This window comes from Pyxicephalus adspersus, chromosome Z, assembly GCF_032062135.1.
Source record: "Pyxicephalus adspersus chromosome Z, UCB_Pads_2.0, whole genome shotgun sequence".
Taxonomy (NCBI): Eukaryota; Metazoa; Chordata; class Amphibia; order Anura; family Pyxicephalidae; genus Pyxicephalus; species Pyxicephalus adspersus.
The window spans coordinates 77,698,839-77,719,325 of record NC_092871.1 but is presented as its reverse complement, the minus strand read 5'-3'; the positions used below and the strand labels follow the sequence as shown (position 1 = coordinate 77,719,325).

The 20,487-nt window shown below is 39.5% G+C and overlaps 1 protein-coding gene across 15 annotated transcripts in view; it reads left to right on the top strand.

The window, feature by feature from the left end:
* Positions 1-20,487, top strand: part of FNBP1 (formin binding protein 1) — a 138,556-nt gene that overhangs the window by 107,918 nt on the left and 10,151 nt on the right. The window contains exons 10-17 of one of the 15 annotated variants that reach the window (XM_072429906.1): positions 1,249-1,431; positions 3,321-3,404; positions 12,354-12,368; positions 16,375-16,502; positions 17,422-17,554; positions 18,032-18,153; positions 18,807-18,943; positions 19,041-19,805. In XM_072429906.1, the coding sequence (XP_072286007.1) occupies positions 1,249-1,431; positions 3,321-3,404; positions 12,354-12,368; positions 16,375-16,502; positions 17,422-17,554; positions 18,032-18,153; positions 18,807-18,943; positions 19,041-19,219 (981 nt within the window). In that variant the 3' untranslated portion in view covers positions 19,220-19,805. Of the gene's footprint in view, positions 1-1,248; positions 1,432-3,320; positions 3,405-12,353; positions 12,369-16,374; positions 16,503-17,421; positions 17,555-18,031; positions 18,154-18,803; positions 18,961-19,040; positions 19,807-20,487 lie in introns of those variants that run through there. The other 14 variants (XM_072429894.1, XM_072429897.1, XM_072429892.1 and 11 more) reach the window with 14 other exon arrangements.

The following is a 20,487-nucleotide window of genomic DNA, read 5'->3' as shown; positions in this document are numbered from 1 at the left end:
GATGTACCCCAAAGTGTATCTAACCCAAGAACAACCATCCATGTCCTTAGATGTGGTGGCTTAATTTGTTTTCTTGTTCCAAAGCATTAAAAGGTCACCTGGATGTGCAAATGTCCATCGGCTTTTATGTTGGATCTCTGATCTGCATTCTTCCACAAGCACATGCATAATCCCTAAAAGGCCTAGCTGACCAGGAGTAGGGCGGCACCAGAGAACTAAACATAAAAAAGGTGCACCAGAGATGTAAAGACCTAGAAACAGATGAAGCTTGGTTTTCAAAAATGCCAGGTCACTCTAAAACATCACTAAAATGTATACAAATATTTAACTCCTGCTGTCAGTTTTCTCAACTTCTTTCTTAGTTGAATCACCTTATTGAAGCTCTCTGGATTACAATTTTGCTTGTTCATATTTCTTTCCAATCTTGGTTCCTTATTTACTGTGGTGCATGCTGGGTCTCAATCATCTTGCCTTCTGGTGTGCAGCTCTGCTTATAGTGTTGGGTAAGGATCCATAATGGGGACAGTACACCCAGATTAAAAACAAGTCTCCAGTCCACCATTTATCTTGTAGAATTACACATACATCCTTTACTTTATATAACATCTTAGTGTCGGTGTTCTAATTGTAACCCATCCAGCTTAATACCACCATAGGGTACATATGTTGTAGGGTTTCGTACACCTTGCCGGTATTGTCATTTTGCAGTTGATAAAGCTTTTTTGCTTGGCTAAATAGGCAATTACCAAGCATAGCTTAACTTTTAGATATAAACTATATATGGACACCTTCCATTACTGGGAATCCACCATTGGTCATTGTCAAATATCTGGACATAGGTCCGAAGGTTTCAGACGACATTTGGTGATTGGTGGGAGTCATGCTGTTTTCTCCTCCTGCTTTTGGTTTCACACTTAGCTGGTGAATGCTGCTTACAGTTTGCATGGCTTCTTCCACCCTTAATTGGTTCATAAGGGATTTCTAAACTGTGTTTTGCACTCGTCTTCTAACATTCTTAAGCCTCTTCTTTCTTTCCAAACCATGGCGGCAACTCATGGATTCCATCTTTCATTTTCTTTTTTTTTTTTTTTAATTTTTAAAGTTTTTGTTGTGTTTATACCATTGGTTCAGAATAAATATTGTTTAATCCTCATTTTGATTTTGTGTTTTGTTTCTTATTATTTTTTTTTCTCCTTGTATCTTTTGATTTGGTTTATATTCTATCACTGCTCCTTCTCTTATACATAGCTTATGTCCCTCTTAACGTCCCCCCATCAGCCCCCTCCTCCTCCCCCTGCCTCTGCCTCACCCTGTGCTGTTCCCAACGGCCCCCAGTCTCCCAAGCAGCAAAAGGAACCCCTCTCCCATCGCTTCAACGACTTCATGACCTCCAAACCCAAAATCCACTGCTTCAGAAGTCTAAAGCGCGGGGTAAGTTGTGCTCTGGTTATCTCGCACTCGCTGTCCTTATTTCCCTTGTACCCTTGTTGCACGAACAGTTAAAAACATACAATATGTTTTGTTTTGGTCATGTCCTATCAGTTTTACCTATATTTTACCTTTTTTGTGTTTACTTGTTTATTTTTGTCCATAATGGTAACCATTGTGACAGGCTCATCATCTTAGCCACTGGCTAGCTGATAATTCTGGTAGCTATACACATTTAGCTTTTAGATGGCAATGTAACCATATCAAGGCCTAAATCATGTAGCCTTGAAATCATGGAAATTACAAGGACTCTATTGCTTCAGCAAGTAAAGCACCAAGCACAATTGTAAAGTATAGCACCGACCTTTATAAATGTGCCCTATTGTTCCGTTTTGTTGAACAACCTCTCTAATGTGGTCCCTAAACTCCTAGTTCTATCACCAGAGCAAACAGGAAATGGTGGATTAGCCAGAAGTAAATTAAAACATTTATTAGTGTCCTCTGGTCATTGGTTAGATGACCAGCACTTTTTAAAACTCAGCAAAACCACCATCATTTTTCAAATGTTTGCAAGATGGTACTTTTTTCTGTTTAGTTTTTGAAACAGCACAGGATTTGGGGAGACGACCATGATGCTTTCATGTAGTGTTAGAATTCTGTAGCAATACACGGGTATCATTCAGATGTTACCAACAGGCCACAGTCACAGCAGTATAACGCCATTATTCTATTGTACCAGGGAAGTAATGCCTTCTTTGGTGATTAGTAGGGCGTACTCGATTTCCCAGCAAGCACTGCAACAAAAGCCCAACTAATAAAGGGAAGCGTATGAAAGGAGTAACGCTCCATCGATGAGAGAACATATCTGTAAAAAGCATCTTGCCTATTGTGTGCCAGCTTTGGTGTCATTGAAAAGGTTACTTGTATGCAGAGGATGATTGGAACAGCAAAGAGCACATTTCACATTGTCCTTAAATGGCTTTGAAAGACAAAGCAATTTTACCAGCCACAGGCAATCTCTGGGTATCCATGACTGCTTAACAGCAGGTCCCAGTATTGCCCAGACAAATCATGCTGGGGATTGGACTTCATTTAAATAGGCACATTACTCTGTTTGTTATTTATTCTCTACTGCTGTTTTTTAGGTTTCCGATTTACTTAAAGCTGGCCACATATGTTGCATTCTGCATAATCAGATTACCCAACAACCATATAGTATGAGGGACTATTCAAGCAATCCATTGTTTTATCTGTAAAGTAGAGAAGGTTTAAAACCCGTGCACATTTTTCATTTTTCTTTCTGTCCTGTTTATTCCCAAACGTGATATATAATATTTAAAAGGTTTACTAAAAATATTAGGTGAAATACCCATCTCAGACAGTTGTCACTGAAGTGGATGTCTCTACTGGAAGGATTTCCCTTCTCCTGTTTGGGTGACAAAAAGTACAATTTTAATCACTTTCTATCTCAATGACAGCTGTCAGGAGGACAAAAAAAGAGAGTCAATCTCCCAAGTAGGGACATAGACAGCAAAATAAACCCGGAAGGAGTTCTAGCTGTTACTCTATCCCTTCCAAAACCAAAGTAAAGAAAAAAAATGAATATTCATCCACTTTTGCAGTTTTTTTTACCAGTCAATTAGGCCATCACACTAAATAATTCAATATTTCTAATTGACTAATTATATTGGATACTTCAAGTGCATGTAAAAGTGTAAGTGAGCTGGAAAGGTAATGAATAAGGAAGATAAAGCTGCTGTTTTCCATAACTGCCTTACAGTACCAAATTTTCTCATAGTAAGGGTTGGGTTTTAGAGGGCCCAGTGTACGTTTAGGGCTTCACCTGTGGCCAAAGTAACCATCTGTTTGTTTTTGTTTTATGGCTGACTCAGGCTCAATCTGTATATTTTCACAAAGGGATGATGAAGAGGACTATAGGGAAGCCCACGTGTGCCTTTGAGGCTAGGGACTATGTTGTAAGTGACTTGGTGATAGGCTGGCAGCCAGCTTCTGCACACATTAGAACCATTTGTAGCTTACTAGATCACAGCACTGCTCCTGTCTTCTGATGGCAAATCGTTGGTCAAAACACAGGAGCTAGAACTTATTCTAGGTCTGCTAAGAGCCAGCATGTACTAAGGTTCAGAGAATAAGGTCACCCGATATGTGCAATTTGGTATGAGGAAGAATCAATCCTGCCTAAGTCAGTTGGTGGCGGCTCGACCAGCTTGTGGAATATTTTTGTATTTATTTTTACCTGGAAACATAGACGTGTGTTGATCTTTGTATTTAGCTCACACTACACTAGCTGTATTTTCTAGTAAACAGCATTAGCTGGTCAGGAAATTCCAACTTGACCAGTCCACTTTCAACCTTGAAAATGATCATTGAAGTGCTTTTGTTGAACATCTATGAATAGAAATGATCTAAATAGGAATAATTAATTTATTCCCATCATGATAGGACTTATTTAGTGCTTTTGATACAAAAAGTGCTTTCACACAATTTACTGGTATACCTCCTCTGCCCTGTTCACAGGGATTTTTTATTACCAATTAAAATGTTTATTTAACACTGCCAGTTTAGGTGATCACATTCCAGTGATGGTAATCACCAGCCAGAAGTAGATGTGCTTGGTTTCCAACCTCTTCCCTGTAAGGTTGGCTTTTTATAAGCTGCCTTGTGAAGTGCATTTTTGTGTGCACATTTCTAGCAGGTCCTAGCAATTGTGGATGCGTCTATATGTACAAATGCAGCATAGACACTGTAGATTTCAGTCTGGTTAGTAAAAGTGGAGATCAATGCACCACAATAAGGGCAGAATTTGTAGGAAATACCATGAGGTCATTGTTGATAACATAGGATGTTGACAAATTTAGACACTGTGAGCATATTTTACAGGTTACCTAATACACACAGCACATTTTGACACTGCATTGTCTGTCAGCTTCTTTTGGCAAGGTATAAGGCTTCGTTGTCACTGTCCAGTCTTCAGTTCACCAGATATAGCAGGATCTGTGCCACCAACACAGCCAATTGTTATCCATATGATATTGAGATAGAACAATTACATATCAAGTACATTGTTTAGGGAGACATTATTAGAGGAGAACATAAGATTTACCTTGACATCTACTTTAAGGCCAACTTACCTTAACATAGATCTACAGCTGGTAAACCCCTCAGGACAAAGCGACATGTTCTCTTTAGGAACAGTTGCTTATACCTAAACTCCCTTGCTCCTAATCCCGGCTATGAGGAGTATGCGACCCTCCCCTCTTCCTACATGATAGCACTTGTGCTTGGAAATTGGCCACATAGGCCAGTAATACTGTCACATGGATGTGGGGAGAAGGTTCTCAGTCCTGTATGCCAAAATTATTTGAAGCTGACAAAGACCTTCTTATTGCTTCTGTCAGGGAGTATGAAGTAGAGGGAAGCTAGAGGATGGTAGGTAGAACTATATGCAAGGGATGGTATTAGAGAAACCCAATGGTTTGTCCTGCATAGTGTTACAACATAAAATATTTACTGTATATAGTTTAGTTGAGAAATGTTTCTTCTACCTGATACACTTTTTGAAGTCTCCACATTCCTAAATCATCCCCAGGACTACACCTTCCTTGGTCACCATCAGGACTTCTACTAAGGCTGTTAAAAGTGCAACTGTCCATAGCTTTAATTTAGATTTCCTAAAATTTATGTTGAGGTAAAATAGAAAAAAAATAAATGCAGTAAAGGACTTTAATGCATACATATTTTTTGTGATTTATCTATTTAATGTCCTTGCAAGTAGAGAAAAGTGAATGCTAACCTTAACAAACACACTAAGCCTGCAAACATTTGTTAGTCCAGAGTGTTGTCAGCTCTGACCAGTGATTTCAACTTTACTACTCAACCAGTCTTAAGGTGCGTACACACTTCCAATTTTTATCGTTCCAATCGAACGACGAACGATCGATTGGGCAAAAAATCGTTCGTAAAAAAGTAACCAACGACGCCGACGAACGAGGAAAATTGTTGGAAACGAACGACCGGACCGGCGGATCGGATTGGGCGACGATCGTTGAACATCGTTCGTGTGTACGGTCGTTCGTTGATCGTCCATGGTCAGAGCATGCGTGATGAACGAACGTCCGTTCACTTTCCTGTCGTGCACATAGTTCCTCTATCGCTTAAACGATCGTATCTATTGTGTGTACAATATCTACGAACGATCGTGTCGTTACCTCTATGTGCAGGATCGGTGCTATACGATCGTTCGTATATATCGTGCAGGAACGTTCGTCGTTCGTTTTCCGACGATAATAATTGGAAGTGTGTACGTAGCTTTACACACAGATCTCCACAATGTTAAGTCCCATCAGTCTGCTCAAGATAAAAACCAGAAGGGCTCCTTGAGATCACAGATAAACAGATCTGTTGAAAATTATGTTAGGATTCTATTTTTTAGAACTTTAAAGTGTAACTCCCCACAACAATTTTCTTGTTTAGTTTTGGAAAGAGTAGGGTACATTTTCAGTGCCGTCTTGTTCTTCTCTGGTGGGGTTTATCCAACTTCCTGCTCTGATGAGCACCGTACAGAACATAAATATGCGGGAAGATTACAAAGAAAAACCAAGACTGAAATTTGAACTTTTCATCACTCTACTCAAGAATTTGGGTGCCTCTTTGGAGAAATTTCCTATCTTGCTGCTTTTAAACAACCTGAAATACCGGCAAAACTTCCCCACCAATGAAAGCCTTACAAATATTATGTACACATATATATAGCCCAAAATAATAGTTTGTGGTTGTCCCTGACAAAAAAATCTAGTGTTAGTATAGAAGTCCATCTGTGTCAGGAGGTCATTAGTTATCCACTGTGCTGGAATACCAATTTCCATCTCCGAACAACTTCTGTATTGTAAAATGAAGAGGGGGCACTTCTCACTTACTTTACCTACTTGCCAGATAAAATAACAGACCGCTCAGCAGAGAGCAAACAATGTGTCTGTACAACAATTGTTCTAAAACGATCATGAAACTGTCATGAACAATCATTTCAGACGAAAAAATATTTGACCGCGTCCCAAAACATAGAAAATTATGTCTGAAGTTTCACTTTACACATTGTTTATTTTTTCAATTGTTGGTAGTTTTTGAACCTAAGTACATGCTGATTCAGACGTGAACTTAATAAAAACTTTTCAAGTTGCATTTCTGCTCCTTATCTTGTGTTTGCAGAGCCGTGCACCAATCCAGGCCTATTACAATGTGCTGTAATCACTGCCCTGTTGTGACAGCTTTAGATCCAAAGTTTTATAGACCATTAGCTGTAACCTGTAGCCCTAGCTAGACATTGTCTTTCATTAGTTTAAAATTGCTCCAGTGTAAATATTGGCAGTCTGTGTTTCTCTTGCTGTTCTGTTGGTTTTCTTTAGTGACTGATCAGTCTGCCCATACAGCTAATTGGTGGCTATGTGTCACATATACTTTACATTGTGGGTGTCCGAAGGAGGAATGGGTTTTGGTGACTACATCAACCTATTCTCCCATTCCACTTGATAATAAAAAGGAGAAGTTGCTTTGTTTCTGCAGGTGACAAGGACAATTATTTCTTCAGATGTAGACATTGTTAATTTAAGGGTTAACGAATCGATAGATGCCAGAGAATGCATCTATATATTTCTCATGGATTGTCGTAGAGACATTTTTACACCTTAGTTCCCAGCTTCTTCTGCTGAAGTAAGAAGGGTCATGTCAGTGGGGGCAAAGCCGGGAATTTTATAGTCCATATAAACTGCACACAATTTAGTTTTACCAAAAATAAAAGGTTCTACAAAAATATTTTTTTTTTCAGTTTTAGTTGAATGTCCACAAAATTTTCCTAATCACATATTGACATTGAAAATGTATATGGTATGACCTAACAAGTAAAAGTTATTGCAGTGTATGTCACATTGCTCTATACAATATCCTACCAGTCTAGACAGGCTCTGCAGCTTTCACACAGCATAGTCACATAACGATACAATAAAAATGTTTAATTTTTCTTATTCATTTTATTATTGTAGGTAGTTTAGTATTGATGCACCAGCATTTTGGGAGTTTGATTTTAGCACAGGTGTCTGTTAAAAAAAAAGATATAAAAACCAAGTAGGTAATTCAATTCTGAATATACTATATGGTTACTTTTAACCATATTGAGTGAAGTTACACATGAAGTTAGTACATCCAACCCATCATGCAAAGCTAGCCATTGTCTGAGAAGATATACTGGGGAATGTCGTTTTCAATATCATGAGAGAAACAACAATCTGTCTATTGCTTTAGATTAGTAAAAGTGGATCTCCGTTTCCCATCCATAGCTAGCAAATATATGTTCCCCAAAAGGTGTGAACCCTAAAATCCCCATGAACCACATTTTGTATTGGTGTATTGACAGTTGGCTTGGCTGTCACAGTGGACAGAGATTTGACAGCGTATCATTGTAATTACATGAGATCCGACAATTTGCATCCCGTGGGACTCCTCAGCTGCTTGTTTCGCTCTCTAGCAGAGGAGTGGCGGGATTACATTTCACCGCTTGTGAGGTGCGTAGTGAATGTTCACAATCTCAGTGCTCTTGAGTAAAGCTTAGCAGTGCCAGAAACACAATGGGCCAGGTTTGTAAAAAGTGGTGGACGGTGGGGTTGTTGCCCATAGTCACCATCAGAGATGTTTTTGTTGCTCCTAATTTAATAACAAAATTTCCAATTTATTAGATAAGCCCATACTTTACATAAGACAAAACGGGAAGGATCTCACTGGTTCCTGCAGGCAGCAAGAGCAGGCCTTGCTTCAGATGTGCTAATGAATGAGGTCATTTGTGTTTGTGTGGCACCAGTGTAAGCCTTACAGGAGTAGTAGCGATGCTGTGTAGACTTCATGCTGAGCATTATTAGTTTGTAGGTAACCCTCTGGAGAAGTTATGTGTTTTTAATCCATTTACAAATATATACAAACTGCATTTGTCAGATCTGTGCCAAAGTTCACAAGAAGGTTGCTGTACTCCTATCATTTCCTGAACTGGGCAGCATAGAGAAGACATAAAAGTAGTCCAAATGTGATCTATAATATATTACCTATAGCTTAGGGTATATGAAACTAACCAGACACAAGGTACATTTTGTATTCATTTCTGATAAGTATAAATTTCTCTGTATAACTTGTTTATTATTTCTACAGCTGTTATATACACACACTAGCCTTCATTATTAGGTTATACAAAATAACTAATTAAAAACTTTTTCAGCTGGAATGAATAAGAGAACTAGTTAGTAGAGAGTACACATAATAAACAGTATTTTAAATCCATTAATAGGATTTCTTTATTAGCCACGGGTAATAAAGAAGCCATCGTCGTGGCTCGGACACAACACTGATATTTAAATTTTAAATTGCACAAATGGTTTAGCTTTTTAATGACATACCTGCATACTTAGGCTTTAGTTAAGGCAGGGGTAAGCAAACTCTGGCCTTTAGGCCAGATATGGCCTGGCCAGTAGTCCGTTCCGGCCTAATGCCCCCCTGGTCAATCCGGCCTAATCATGGCTGGCAGGGGTTGGCAACCCGCGGCTCTTGAGCCTCCTTGCTATGCCTCCCTTCCCTATTTACTGCGGCCGGCGTTAACACTTCCGCTGCTGGGGTAAGGGGACATTCCCTCTCCTCTGTATGCATTGTGGAGGAGAGGGATTTCCCTTCAGGGGTGTTCCTGGTGGGGGGTGAAGCCATCAGCGCAGGATTTGAGAGAGTCCGGCCTAGTGTGCTTTCTTGACCTCCTAAAATGGCCCAGTAGCCAAAAAAGTTTGCTGACCACTGACTTAAGGCATCTAAAAAAAAATGAGTACACACTTTATTTGCAACCACCTTCCTGGCACACAAAAATTAACATACTGTTCAAATAAGAGCGGTCAGCATTGCCCCCAATTAAATGGAATGAAACCAGCACTTGAAAACCACCGCTAAATAATAAATTAGGGTGGTATCTCTGGGACAGTGCAGACAGTTCCTGATAAGTTACCTATTGCTGGTTACATATGTCCTTTGAGCCTATTTCCACTGTCATTTGGCACATTAAGGAGTTCAGACAATGTTGCAGCTCTGTCAACTTGGAGAAGACTTCATCTCCTAGTGTTTGGCTTCATGCTTGTGTTTTGTATTCTCCTCTTGATGTCACTGCAGTAACAGCTCTGTGTCTATAGCCAACCAGCCCCTCCTTGCACAATACAGTACAATGAAAAAGCTCACACAAGCTCTGTCATGTCCTCACCAAAGTACAGGATTCCCCTGAAATGCAATAACCCCTTCCACTGTGTGTCTGTTTTTGTCTGGTGCTTAAAGGACATGTCTACAATCACATGGAAAATGTTTCACTTTCCCCTAATGATGCTTTTGCATTGCTTTGTTTTTATTACCATATACAGGGTAGTGTGAAAGCAAAGTAAACACCTCTCAAACCCATCACAAATGCAAACTATTTTTTCCAGCAGGCATGCTGCAATTTATTGCTTCTGAGTGTGACAACCGTGTACACTTATATTCTGTATTTATTAAATACATTGCTAGAGTACCATAAGTATATTTCTTTAAAGCTGCCAAAAAAGAACACCTGCTGACCTAATTTTGTGCTGTCCATAACCTATATTTGCTTTTTTTTTTTTTTTTTTTTTTGCTAATGGCGATATTTCCCCTGCAGAGTCACAAAAATGCAACCTCCAGCTTCCTTCAAAACAGTGTAGAATCTCAATCAGAAGGAAGCAACCATGGGTGTGACACCTTGGTGGTTTGTACAACGTAGTACAAGTTGTACAAGTGAAGTAGAGGATGGGTCTTTGGCAGTTGTTCGTGGTATCTGTTTGACATCCATTTTGGATGCTTCTGCTATTATTCAGAATTCAATGAGGTGCATGTGACCTATTGAGGACCTCACTTGAATATGACCTCCTTAAACCTAGTTTTAGTTTTGCCTAAACGTGTTTGGAAGTGCAAAATCCATTTAAGGTTAACAAAGGCCTGGCAACATAAGCCTGTAAAGAACTGATTGAACTGTAACCCACCTAACATTTTCTTATCTCTCTTGGGCCTCTTGGTGAGGTCTTTGTATGGAGTTCCCAGGTCTAAACACCTTCCGTGACATTATAAGGGGTTCACAATGTCCCTGCTGGGTGAATAATTTATTTTCTAATATGGAGGATGTAGCAGGAAAAGGAGGGACAGCACAATGGAGGGTGGAAACACCAAATGAACAGATCTTTAAATTATTGTACGGGGGTCTCTTAAAGCATCCGTGACAAAGAAAAGTGAAGGGCCAACAGTAAAAAGTGTCAGTGGATGGAGCCTTTTTCTCTACCCCATTTCTACCTGTAACTAAAATACACATTTTGAAGTAATCCTAATGTCATTTTATCGAATAAAAATTGATCAGTAAAAGTGGATACTTACATAGCGTGCCTCTATTTCTGATTTGTAGGCAGATGTTTTTTATCTGCCTTTTCTTTTGCGTGTTTGGTATACAAGCAATCTCACTGGAGCAGAAAAGTGTCTAATAAGGAACCCTATGGCACCTGATGTCAAATGGCTTTGACAATGCATGCAATGAAATCTTGATTAACAAACTTTTTTTTTCTGCTCGAAGAAAGTTTTGCTTTGCATGTCTGTTAGGCAAGACTAACAATACTGACTGCCATTTTAAAAGGTCGCATATCAAAATTGTCTGACTTATTGTTCACTGTGATTTTATTCATTCTTTTAAAAATGTGAGGGCTGTATCCTATCTTCATATAGGATATTAAATAAAGAGAAGAAGGGGTGGAAGGTGTTTCTAAATTTGATTATAAAAAGTGCATTTGTAAAATAGGCAGAAACATCAAAAGCTAGTAATTTGTAAAAGAGACCTTGTACTGTTTGCTATCATTCTTCAACTGCTATGCTATCAACCGCAGGGTTTGACAGCTGATTTGTTGGGTGAACTTGAGTGCAGTTGACTTATGGTTCTTCCTCCAAAAGGAGGAAGCAAATGTACAGCCAAAAGCAACTTGCTTTCAGGTACCGCATTGTGATCCCCCACAGCCAGTGCAATGTGCAAAGGAGATCATGGAAAGTTTCTCCACCACTCTCCACCACGCCAATTAACTGATGGTAGAATAAAACAATAAAGCACAAGTCTGAAATGGCCCTTAAATATATTCTATTTGAAGAACAGATCCCCAAAAGGTGACAAAATGATAATAATGTGAGCCAACTGCTGCAAAATCATGACTAGGGCCAGTGTATTGATCACAATATAATTGAGGACAATCGTGCAGGCAGACCTAGTCCATCAAAGACTCCATCTAACGCAATCTTCCTTGTAAGCAGTGTCCAATATCTCGGGCAATCAAATCACCATTTTCCTTTTAAGTGTTTTTGGCACCTGCATTTCCTTTTTTTACAGTATTGGGGTTAAATATTTTAATAATATACATTAATTTTAGGCTTAAATAATAAGGAAACTCTTAACATGTGCTTCACTCTGTGGTAAGAATTATGAAAACAGTGTCCAAGTAAAAATAAGAATTATCATTAATAATAAAAATCTACGACTACTCTTAGCTGTGCCAAGCACGATAGCTTAAAACAATATCCTTCTCTGACAGCTGCCATTATAACAGATATAGGGAGGCTCCTATTTTCCAGGCCGCGAGCTTCTGAACTTGTGAACTTTCGCACAGGTTGTGTTTGGTGTTACATTTTATCACCCAAAGTCTTTGTGCTAGAGGTACTATATGCTCTAGAGTATCCTCATAACATCCATTCTTTGCTGATGTACACTTTTTTTTCTCTTTCTTCTTTCCCGTTTTCTTTCTCTTCTCCCCACCCCCTTTTTTTACTTTCATTTTGAATCTCCAAATTTTGCCATGAAGCTTTCTCTGAAGTTGGTAAGAACTGTTTTGGCACAAGCTCACACTCATGTTTTTCTCTCGAGGCACAACCAGACACACACATTTCCTTGCAAAATGATTGGTCTCCGGTTATTATTTAGAGGGGGTCCAAAGAAGTGCAAAATACCTACAGATTGTTTCATTGTGGTAGAACTTAAGAACAACATGTCACCAATAGCCTGCAGTTGCACAATAGTTGACCTTTATCTAGGGTAATAAAGGGTTGGTTAAAAATTGATTGGTTAAAATCAAAGATACTTAGTTATCCTGGCTAGGTCCCTGATCCCCATGAAATGAACAAAGCTATGAGACATGAAATTGTACCTCTGTGTATACTTCACCATATTTTCTGCATATCTAAAGCAAATTCCAAACCACTAGGCTTACACACAACTCAAAGCCTTTAGAATTATTTTTGAGTTTTAGATAGGATTAGGTTCATAGACGGCAATGGTCATCACACCCCACCATAATGAGGTTGAAATAAAATGACATTACACAGTGGTGAACTCTTTACTTCCCATTGTAAATGAGGATGCCTCCATGAGTTACACCAAAGGAACCTACAGTCCTAGATAGATTAGACTAGCCCCTCCATCCTTGCGTATGAGCAATAAAGAATTGCTTGGGCTACATCCAGCCTTCAACATTCTTTCACCCGAGGATCTTTTAGATTGACCTTTAGTATGCCAACATTTGTCTTCTGAACTGCCAAAGGAAATAGGTGATTTTAGGTATCCTACAGCTGCCACCACACCACACCACTAAAGCCAGTTCCCTGGCCTACTCTTCTAATTCACCTTCCTGTTGGCAAACAATAAAAAAGGTTAACAAATAACAAATATGCGTCAACGCATTTAAATATGCCCTTCTTACAGTTCATTTTTTCATATTAGGTAATGCAATATGGGTTAAAATGCCTTGTGCTGCTAGTACCATGTGGGGCCCCTGCTGTATCACACAAGTGGCAGCCCATATCTCCAACATCCTTCCCCCTGCACATTGTTTCATGTAACAGTGCTGTAGCTGCCTAAACAGTGCTACTGATTAGAGCAATTGTGAAGGTGGAAGTGTCAGATCAACGTTGACCTTGGTCATTGCTTGTGTGTAAGTGTAATGGTTTGACTCTCCAATGTGCTGCTGCTAGCACAGGGTATTATAGGCCTTGCTGCATCACTTATTATGTTTGGGTAAACCTGTCTTCATTACATTCATAAATTCACAGGTTTTAAGTGGTCGTTAATCAGTTTGATTCAGAAATGCTATCTTTTAGATCGATTTGAAGATTTATACTTCTCCCTAAATCTTAGGAAGCTGAGGCAATTTATAGGTGAGGTTTCCACAACTGAATACCCCACCCACAGTTCTCCAGATATGGTGCAACTACAAGTCACAGCAGACTATTTCCATCTAGGATGGTAGTAGGTAACTTCTCCCATCTTTTATGACCCCCTCATTTATGACCAAATCACTCTTGTTTGTGCCTCTGGAGATTGTCCTCACTTTGTCCATTGACCGCATGCAGTTTTCATTTTTGTACGTGTGTGCTTCTTCTTTTGGGTGTCACAAAATTTGTGTGTGATCCTTTGTCATGTGATTCCTTGGGTATCCTTGTGGTATTGTCTAAACTTCTAGCCAAATCTTACAAGTATTAAGGTGTTCAGATTCCTTTTTAAATTAATCAACTGAGTGATTTAAAACATTAATGTATTTGTATTTTTGCTATGATTATGTTGGACCAAACACCCAATGTTCTGACTATGTATTTACAATGTTTCACGTGATTTTTTTAGTTTCAGAAACACCTGTTTTTCATATATTCCTTATGTGTAATCATCAGTTTCATAGGTTTTGATGGGTCTTAGCCAGTTTACAAGGAACTAGTGGCATCACCAAGTTAATCCTTGTATCTATGACTTGTTTTGCACACATTCAGATGAGTATAGACCATGCAAAACACATTTGCTATAGATGTCTAAATCTGCTGGTCTGGCTGCTCACAGCAGTGCAGGAGAACCTAGTCAGTTCTTCCATGGACCCATTCATTTTTTTTTTGCTTGCTGCTTTATATTTTGATTATGTCATACACAAATATAAATTCTTCTCTTTAGTGGTCATCTATATTATAGGGCATTCAATTGGCACCCATTTTTTTTATTTTAACATACCGTGCCAGTGCTCAACCCAGAATTTTTTTTAAGCCGTGTGGGAAGAATTTTTAGGTGGGTGGCAGCACCTGTATTGTGACCAAACTCTTCAGTAACCACCCAAAAACCGTCGGGTGGGTGCTAAAAAGTGCCGGGTGGTGCGTCCAGCTAAAAGAGTCTGCGGAGAACCCTGCATGCCATGCCATATTTAAATTGTTAAGCATCTGAGCTATGGTTGACTCCTGCAAACTATTCTGGCAGTGTAGTAGATATACAGGCACTGTTCAGAGGGAGGGAAATAGGAAAACCCAATATTATCAGTCAATGCAGGAAGCGGCTTTAGATACAAATACAAATTGTTTTTGTATCTATCTCAACAACTTGTTGGATAAGTTCAGTTAGCCGGATAGAGTGTTCTGTTTTTATTCTGGCCTTACTTAATCCATGACCCATGGGAGGAGTAGTAGTAGGACGCTCTGGATAGTACTACGAATACAAAACCTGCGAGTGTAATAACATATACAGATTTAAAAACCAGGAAATATTTTTTTATACGCTTTTATAAGCAATAATCATTGCACATTTATTCCCATTGTTCTCATTGATGGATTGGCTAGTCGATGGGTGTCTGCATTTCTGCACCAGACAGGGATTTTCAGCTTCTGTCAGATTGAAGAAGGAGCAGATGCCAGGGCATAGCTAGGGCATTGAGGAGTAGGCAGGCGTGGCAAGGCGAGCTCTCCTATGGAATGCGGTGGGAGCTGATCAGCCACAGATTGCACATTGCAGGAAAATGTCACTACAATAATATATAGTCTATCAAGGCAATCACTGAGACCACTATAAGATGATCCGTGCCTATCAAATGAGATCCATGCTCACCTTACCTACCACTTAAATAACAAGGGAACAATCATACCAGCTAGATTTGTTGTTGGTATTCGATTAGAGACTAGCTGATTTCTATGAGGAGCTCTGGTTTCCTTTGGCTTTCAGTTTAATGATAAAACAAAGACATTGTTCTCTGCTTTGTGTCTAGAAATGAGAGACCTTGAAATGACAGTCATTCCTATAGAAGGCTTAGTGTTCCATCTAGTGTTGAAGAAGCTTATTACATCCAAATGCTATTAGGTTTATATTTATTATTGCATTTGTTTTTTTATTTCACAAAGCAAGGAGTAAATAATGCATCTAGATCTGTATTTCGAGTTACAACACAACCTCATCCAAATCATTTCCCAACCTACTGATTGGACAATGAATTATGATAAGCTCACAGAAAAGTTACCAACCATGTTTCCTGTGGGCACATTTACCTGCAGCAGGGCTTCATTAGTCCCCTGGATTGTATATTCCTCTGTCACTTTCAGTGCAGGGGATTGTAAGAGGCTCAAATGAAGTTTATTAAAATAAGTTGCATTTAAAATATATATATATATATATTATTCCTAGAAATAAAATAGAACTGCAGCCTAGACATCAGCTTTAACAATGGGGACGTCAGTCCTTTTAAACTCAAATCGTGAGGTTACAGGGTCCTGACTGATCCTCCCTAAAGACAACACGTCTGATAGATTGCAAGTATGTGCATTTTATTACAATATTTACAACAGTTGGCAATTACAAATTAAGAATATAAAGAAGGTTTTGGGTACACAAACTTGTTGTTTTCTCCAACATTCTCACTACAAAATGTAGTGGTGTAAAGCTTTGAATCAGGGAATCGCTAGCCTGTGGTGATGTGAAAATCATTTTTCCTTTTTAATTTTTTATCCTCTTTCCCTTTTTTTGGCATGTTACGCATGATCCCTAGCTAGTGCATGCCACCGGAGCAGATAATAAACATGACCTTATAGTGTTTTGGTTTCTATCAGGGGGCAACGCCGGAGGACTTCAGCAACCTGCCACCAGAACAGAGAAGGAAAAAGCTGCAGCAAAAGGTTGACGAGCTAAACAAAGACATGCAGAAAGAGATCGATCAGAGGTGAGAAGTGTCATTTCCATAATATGTTTTTTTTTTTTTTATAAAGTGGGTAAAGCGTGATGGCTGTTCACAACTTAATACTTGTGTTTACCCATTTACAGGCCAGCAACCAGCATACTGGTCAAGTTTATTTACTTTTAAAAAATAGTGGCAAACTTTTATCATTGACCAAATGTCATGTGTAGAACCAGTGAGGTATTAAACACTCCATTACGAGGGGATTCATATCAATAAATCCAATATTATATTATCCATTAATAAATCCATTAATATTTCTATTAAAACCAAATACTTCAAAGATTCTAAACTGTTATCTATCATTTTTATTTGTTCTATTTTTTTCATTTTATTTAAAGCAAAATGGTGTCTTTTCAGTTCATATGTTTTAACATTTACACCATAGTAATTTAAGGTTTGGACCGCTTGCTCTTCTTGCTTGACATATATGAACTGTCGGATGTCCTGGTTTCCTAGCAGCATTTTTATTGAATATACATTATGGAGAATAAAACAGGAGGATCGGAAACACAAAGGTGGGGAAGGACCCCCTATAGTAGGATAGAAGATAAAAATTAGGGCAGGGAGTATAAGAAGCTTGGGTCTGTCTCAGCCTACCAGGCTCCACTTCTAGTGATGACACAGGGTCCAAAACAAGATAATAAAAATGGAAAGATTTTATTTAATTATGTAATTAGCATGTTGACGAGGGGTACAAGGTAGGCAGAATGTAAGCAGATTAAACTTCAGCAATAAGCAAGTATACCATTGTGGACTTTGACCTTTAGACTAAACCAGAAACTATATGAACCAGATTTCACTATTTACTTTTCTATTGCAATTTAGAAGTTTTTATGACTGTTCCACCTTTATAAATGGATTTTATTAAACAAGCTCTTTTTACATTTAATTTGTGACACAGAGATGCCCTAACAAAGATGAGGGATGTGTATCTGAAGAATCCACAAATGGGAGATGCTGGAAGCGTGGGTCAGAGGTTAATAGAGATTGGAAATAACATTGAGAAACTACGTGTGGAAGTACAAAAGTTTGAAGTGAGTTTATGTGTTCTATCTATAGAAAGTGTCAAAGCAGACAAGAGGGAGTTTTCTTCCTGGAAATTAATTTTACAATAGCACACTTACTTGGAACAATAGGCAGATCAGGAGTTTGACTTTATGCTAACATCACTTGCTGCATTCCTATTCCAGGTCATTGATTCAAAATCATTCACAAATCAGAGAGTGTGAGAATATTTAACATTAGCCATTCCTAGTGTCATTTGTAGCACAGTATTCTCACTCCAAAATATTAGATTGATTAGGAGGTGGCACCTTGCTTTGAATCTAGTAAGAGGAATAACAAAACACTGACTATCTTTTTTGCTGACATTTTATAGCTGGAAGTACCCCTTCATAATTACAGCAACACATATTAGGCAAAGCGAGCAATATAGATACTCTGCCAGGCATACAGATGTTTCATATACAATCATAGGAATAGGTAATTGATATAATATGGACTTTTTGCAGGGTTGGCTGGCAGAGGTTGAAGGAAGACTCCCTGTCCGCAATGACAGCTCCCGTCGGCAAAGTGGACTGTATGAAACACAGAACTCTGCTCCAGTCAACAATTGTGCACAGGACCGGGAGAGGTACAGTATACTGAGTGTGAAGAGAGAACTCCATGAGTGTTCTAAACAGTTTTCCTCCAGGAAGAACTGTACAGAGGGAGGGGGGAAAATTTTCTACTCTGAGCTTTGTAGACAATTTGCTTTTCTAACAAAAGAACTCTAGGAATAATGAGATGACCGTGAGTGAATGCACCACAATCTGCTAACTAGTTTTAGGTTCAGAAAATGTTACCAAACTTTGCAGTGATCTAGTTCCCACTGTTCAAAGTTTTTAATTTTAAAATACAGTTCCAAGCAAATAGTTTTTTTCAGTTCTAGAGAGAGAGTTGCATATGTTTCGATGGGGAGATTTACACTTATTTACTGTACAGATGACACGTGTCAGAAAAGTGAGTGAAAATTTCCCCAACACAAATTTTAATAGAGTTAGAAAAAAAATAAAAACTCTGCCAGGTTTTTACTGTGCCCTGTGTCAACATGGGAAACACTTTCTATAACTTCCTCAAATCTAACAGTGGTTCTAAAATGTACTTACACTATAAAAAAAAGCCTTAAGGCACCTTTCCTGTCATTTAGCCAAGGTAACCTAAGGATCTGTTGCTGAAATTGCAGTTCCCCTTGGTGGTTTTGGAGTCTGTTGCTATAGTGGTTCTATGATTTTCTCTCTTGAGCAGCCCAGATGGCAGTTACACGGAAGATCAAAGCCAGGAGACCGAGGTGAAGGTGACACCTACAGAATTTGATGATGATTTTGATGACGAGGAGCCCCTGCCCACAATAGGGACCTGTAAAGCCTTATACCCCTTTGACGGTAATACCCCTTTGACGGTAATACCCTCATGTTTTTGCTTTAGCTCCGCGTGACTCCTAGTGATCAGAAGGTGCTAACTTTGGTTTTGCCCCACCAGGTGAAAATGAAGGAACTATATCCGTAGCCGAAGGTGAAATACTGAGTGTCATCGAGGAGGACAAAGGAGATGGATGGACACGGATCCGTAGGAACGAGGAGGAGGAGGGTTATGTTCCAACATCCTACATCGAAGTTTATTTGGACAAAAATGCCAAAGGTGCCAAGACTTACATCTAACCTCATCTGCCTGTCTGTCTGTAAATGGGCTTTACCCCAGAAATTGTGTTCCTTGGCACCTGCTTGTTTGTCCTAGGGGCTGGCTTTGGTTAGCTTGGTCCTTGGCTTGCGCTGTATAACAAACAGTAAAGGGAGCTAGAGATGTATTTCCCATTTCCTATCAACTTGTATTTCATTCACCTAAACCCTATTTGTAGATGTGTGTATAATTACAGAATGATAGCGTCATTGGATTTATTGTAGATTTAGGCTCATCGGCCAAGCTCCAATGCAAGCAACCCCTTTGTAAAATCACCTGCCATGTTTCATTTGCCATCAAATGTAGATCAAGCAGCTGTGGACAGAAATGGTGGTTCTGATAGACAAAACTAATTCACACACCTGTAAAGGTAGCGTCTTATAGAGGAAGATTTAGGATATATTCAGACCTAAAAAGCCAAATTGGACCCCTAATAGTTAGGTATATTTTAGGTGCATCAAAGCAAAAAGTATTACCGTATTTTTCGGACTATAAGACGCTCCGGCCTATAAGACGCACCCAATTTTAAAGGAGAAAAACCTAGAAAAAAAAGATTCTGAACAAAATACTAAAAAATCACTCTGTGTCAATGTATCCCCTTCTAATCACTCTGACACAGAGTGATCAGAAGGGGATACATTGACACAGAGTGATTAGAAGTGTATCCCCTTCTGATCACCCTGTGCCAAAAAATCATACTCACCCGATACCGCGATCCCGCGATGCTGTGGGCTTCTTCTTCTCCTCGCTCTCCTCCTGGCTGCAGCGCGTGTCCCCTCCTCCTCTGAGCGAGGAGAAGCCGACACGCATACCCCAGCGATCCCATAAGCAGGCTGATCCAGCCTGCTTACCGGATCGCGAGGGCACGTGTGCCGGCTTCTCCTCGCTCAGAGGAGGAGGAGGGGACACGCGCTGCAGCCGGGAGGAGAGCCAGGAGAAGCCGGCACCCGTGCCCTCGCGATCCCGTAAGCAGGCTGATCCAGCCTGCTTATGAGATCGCGGGGGTATGCGTGTCGGCTTCTCCTCGCTCAGAGGAGGAGGAGACACGCGCTGCAGCCGGGAGGAGAGCGAGGAGAAGAAGAAGCCCACAGCATCGCGGGATCGCGGTATCGGGGTGAGTATGATTTTTTTTAATTACCGGTATATTTAACATGTATTCGGTGTATAAGACGCACCCACTTTTCCCCCCCAGTTTTGGGGAAGAAAAAGTGTGTCTTATAGTCCGAAAAATACGGTAATTGTTTTACAG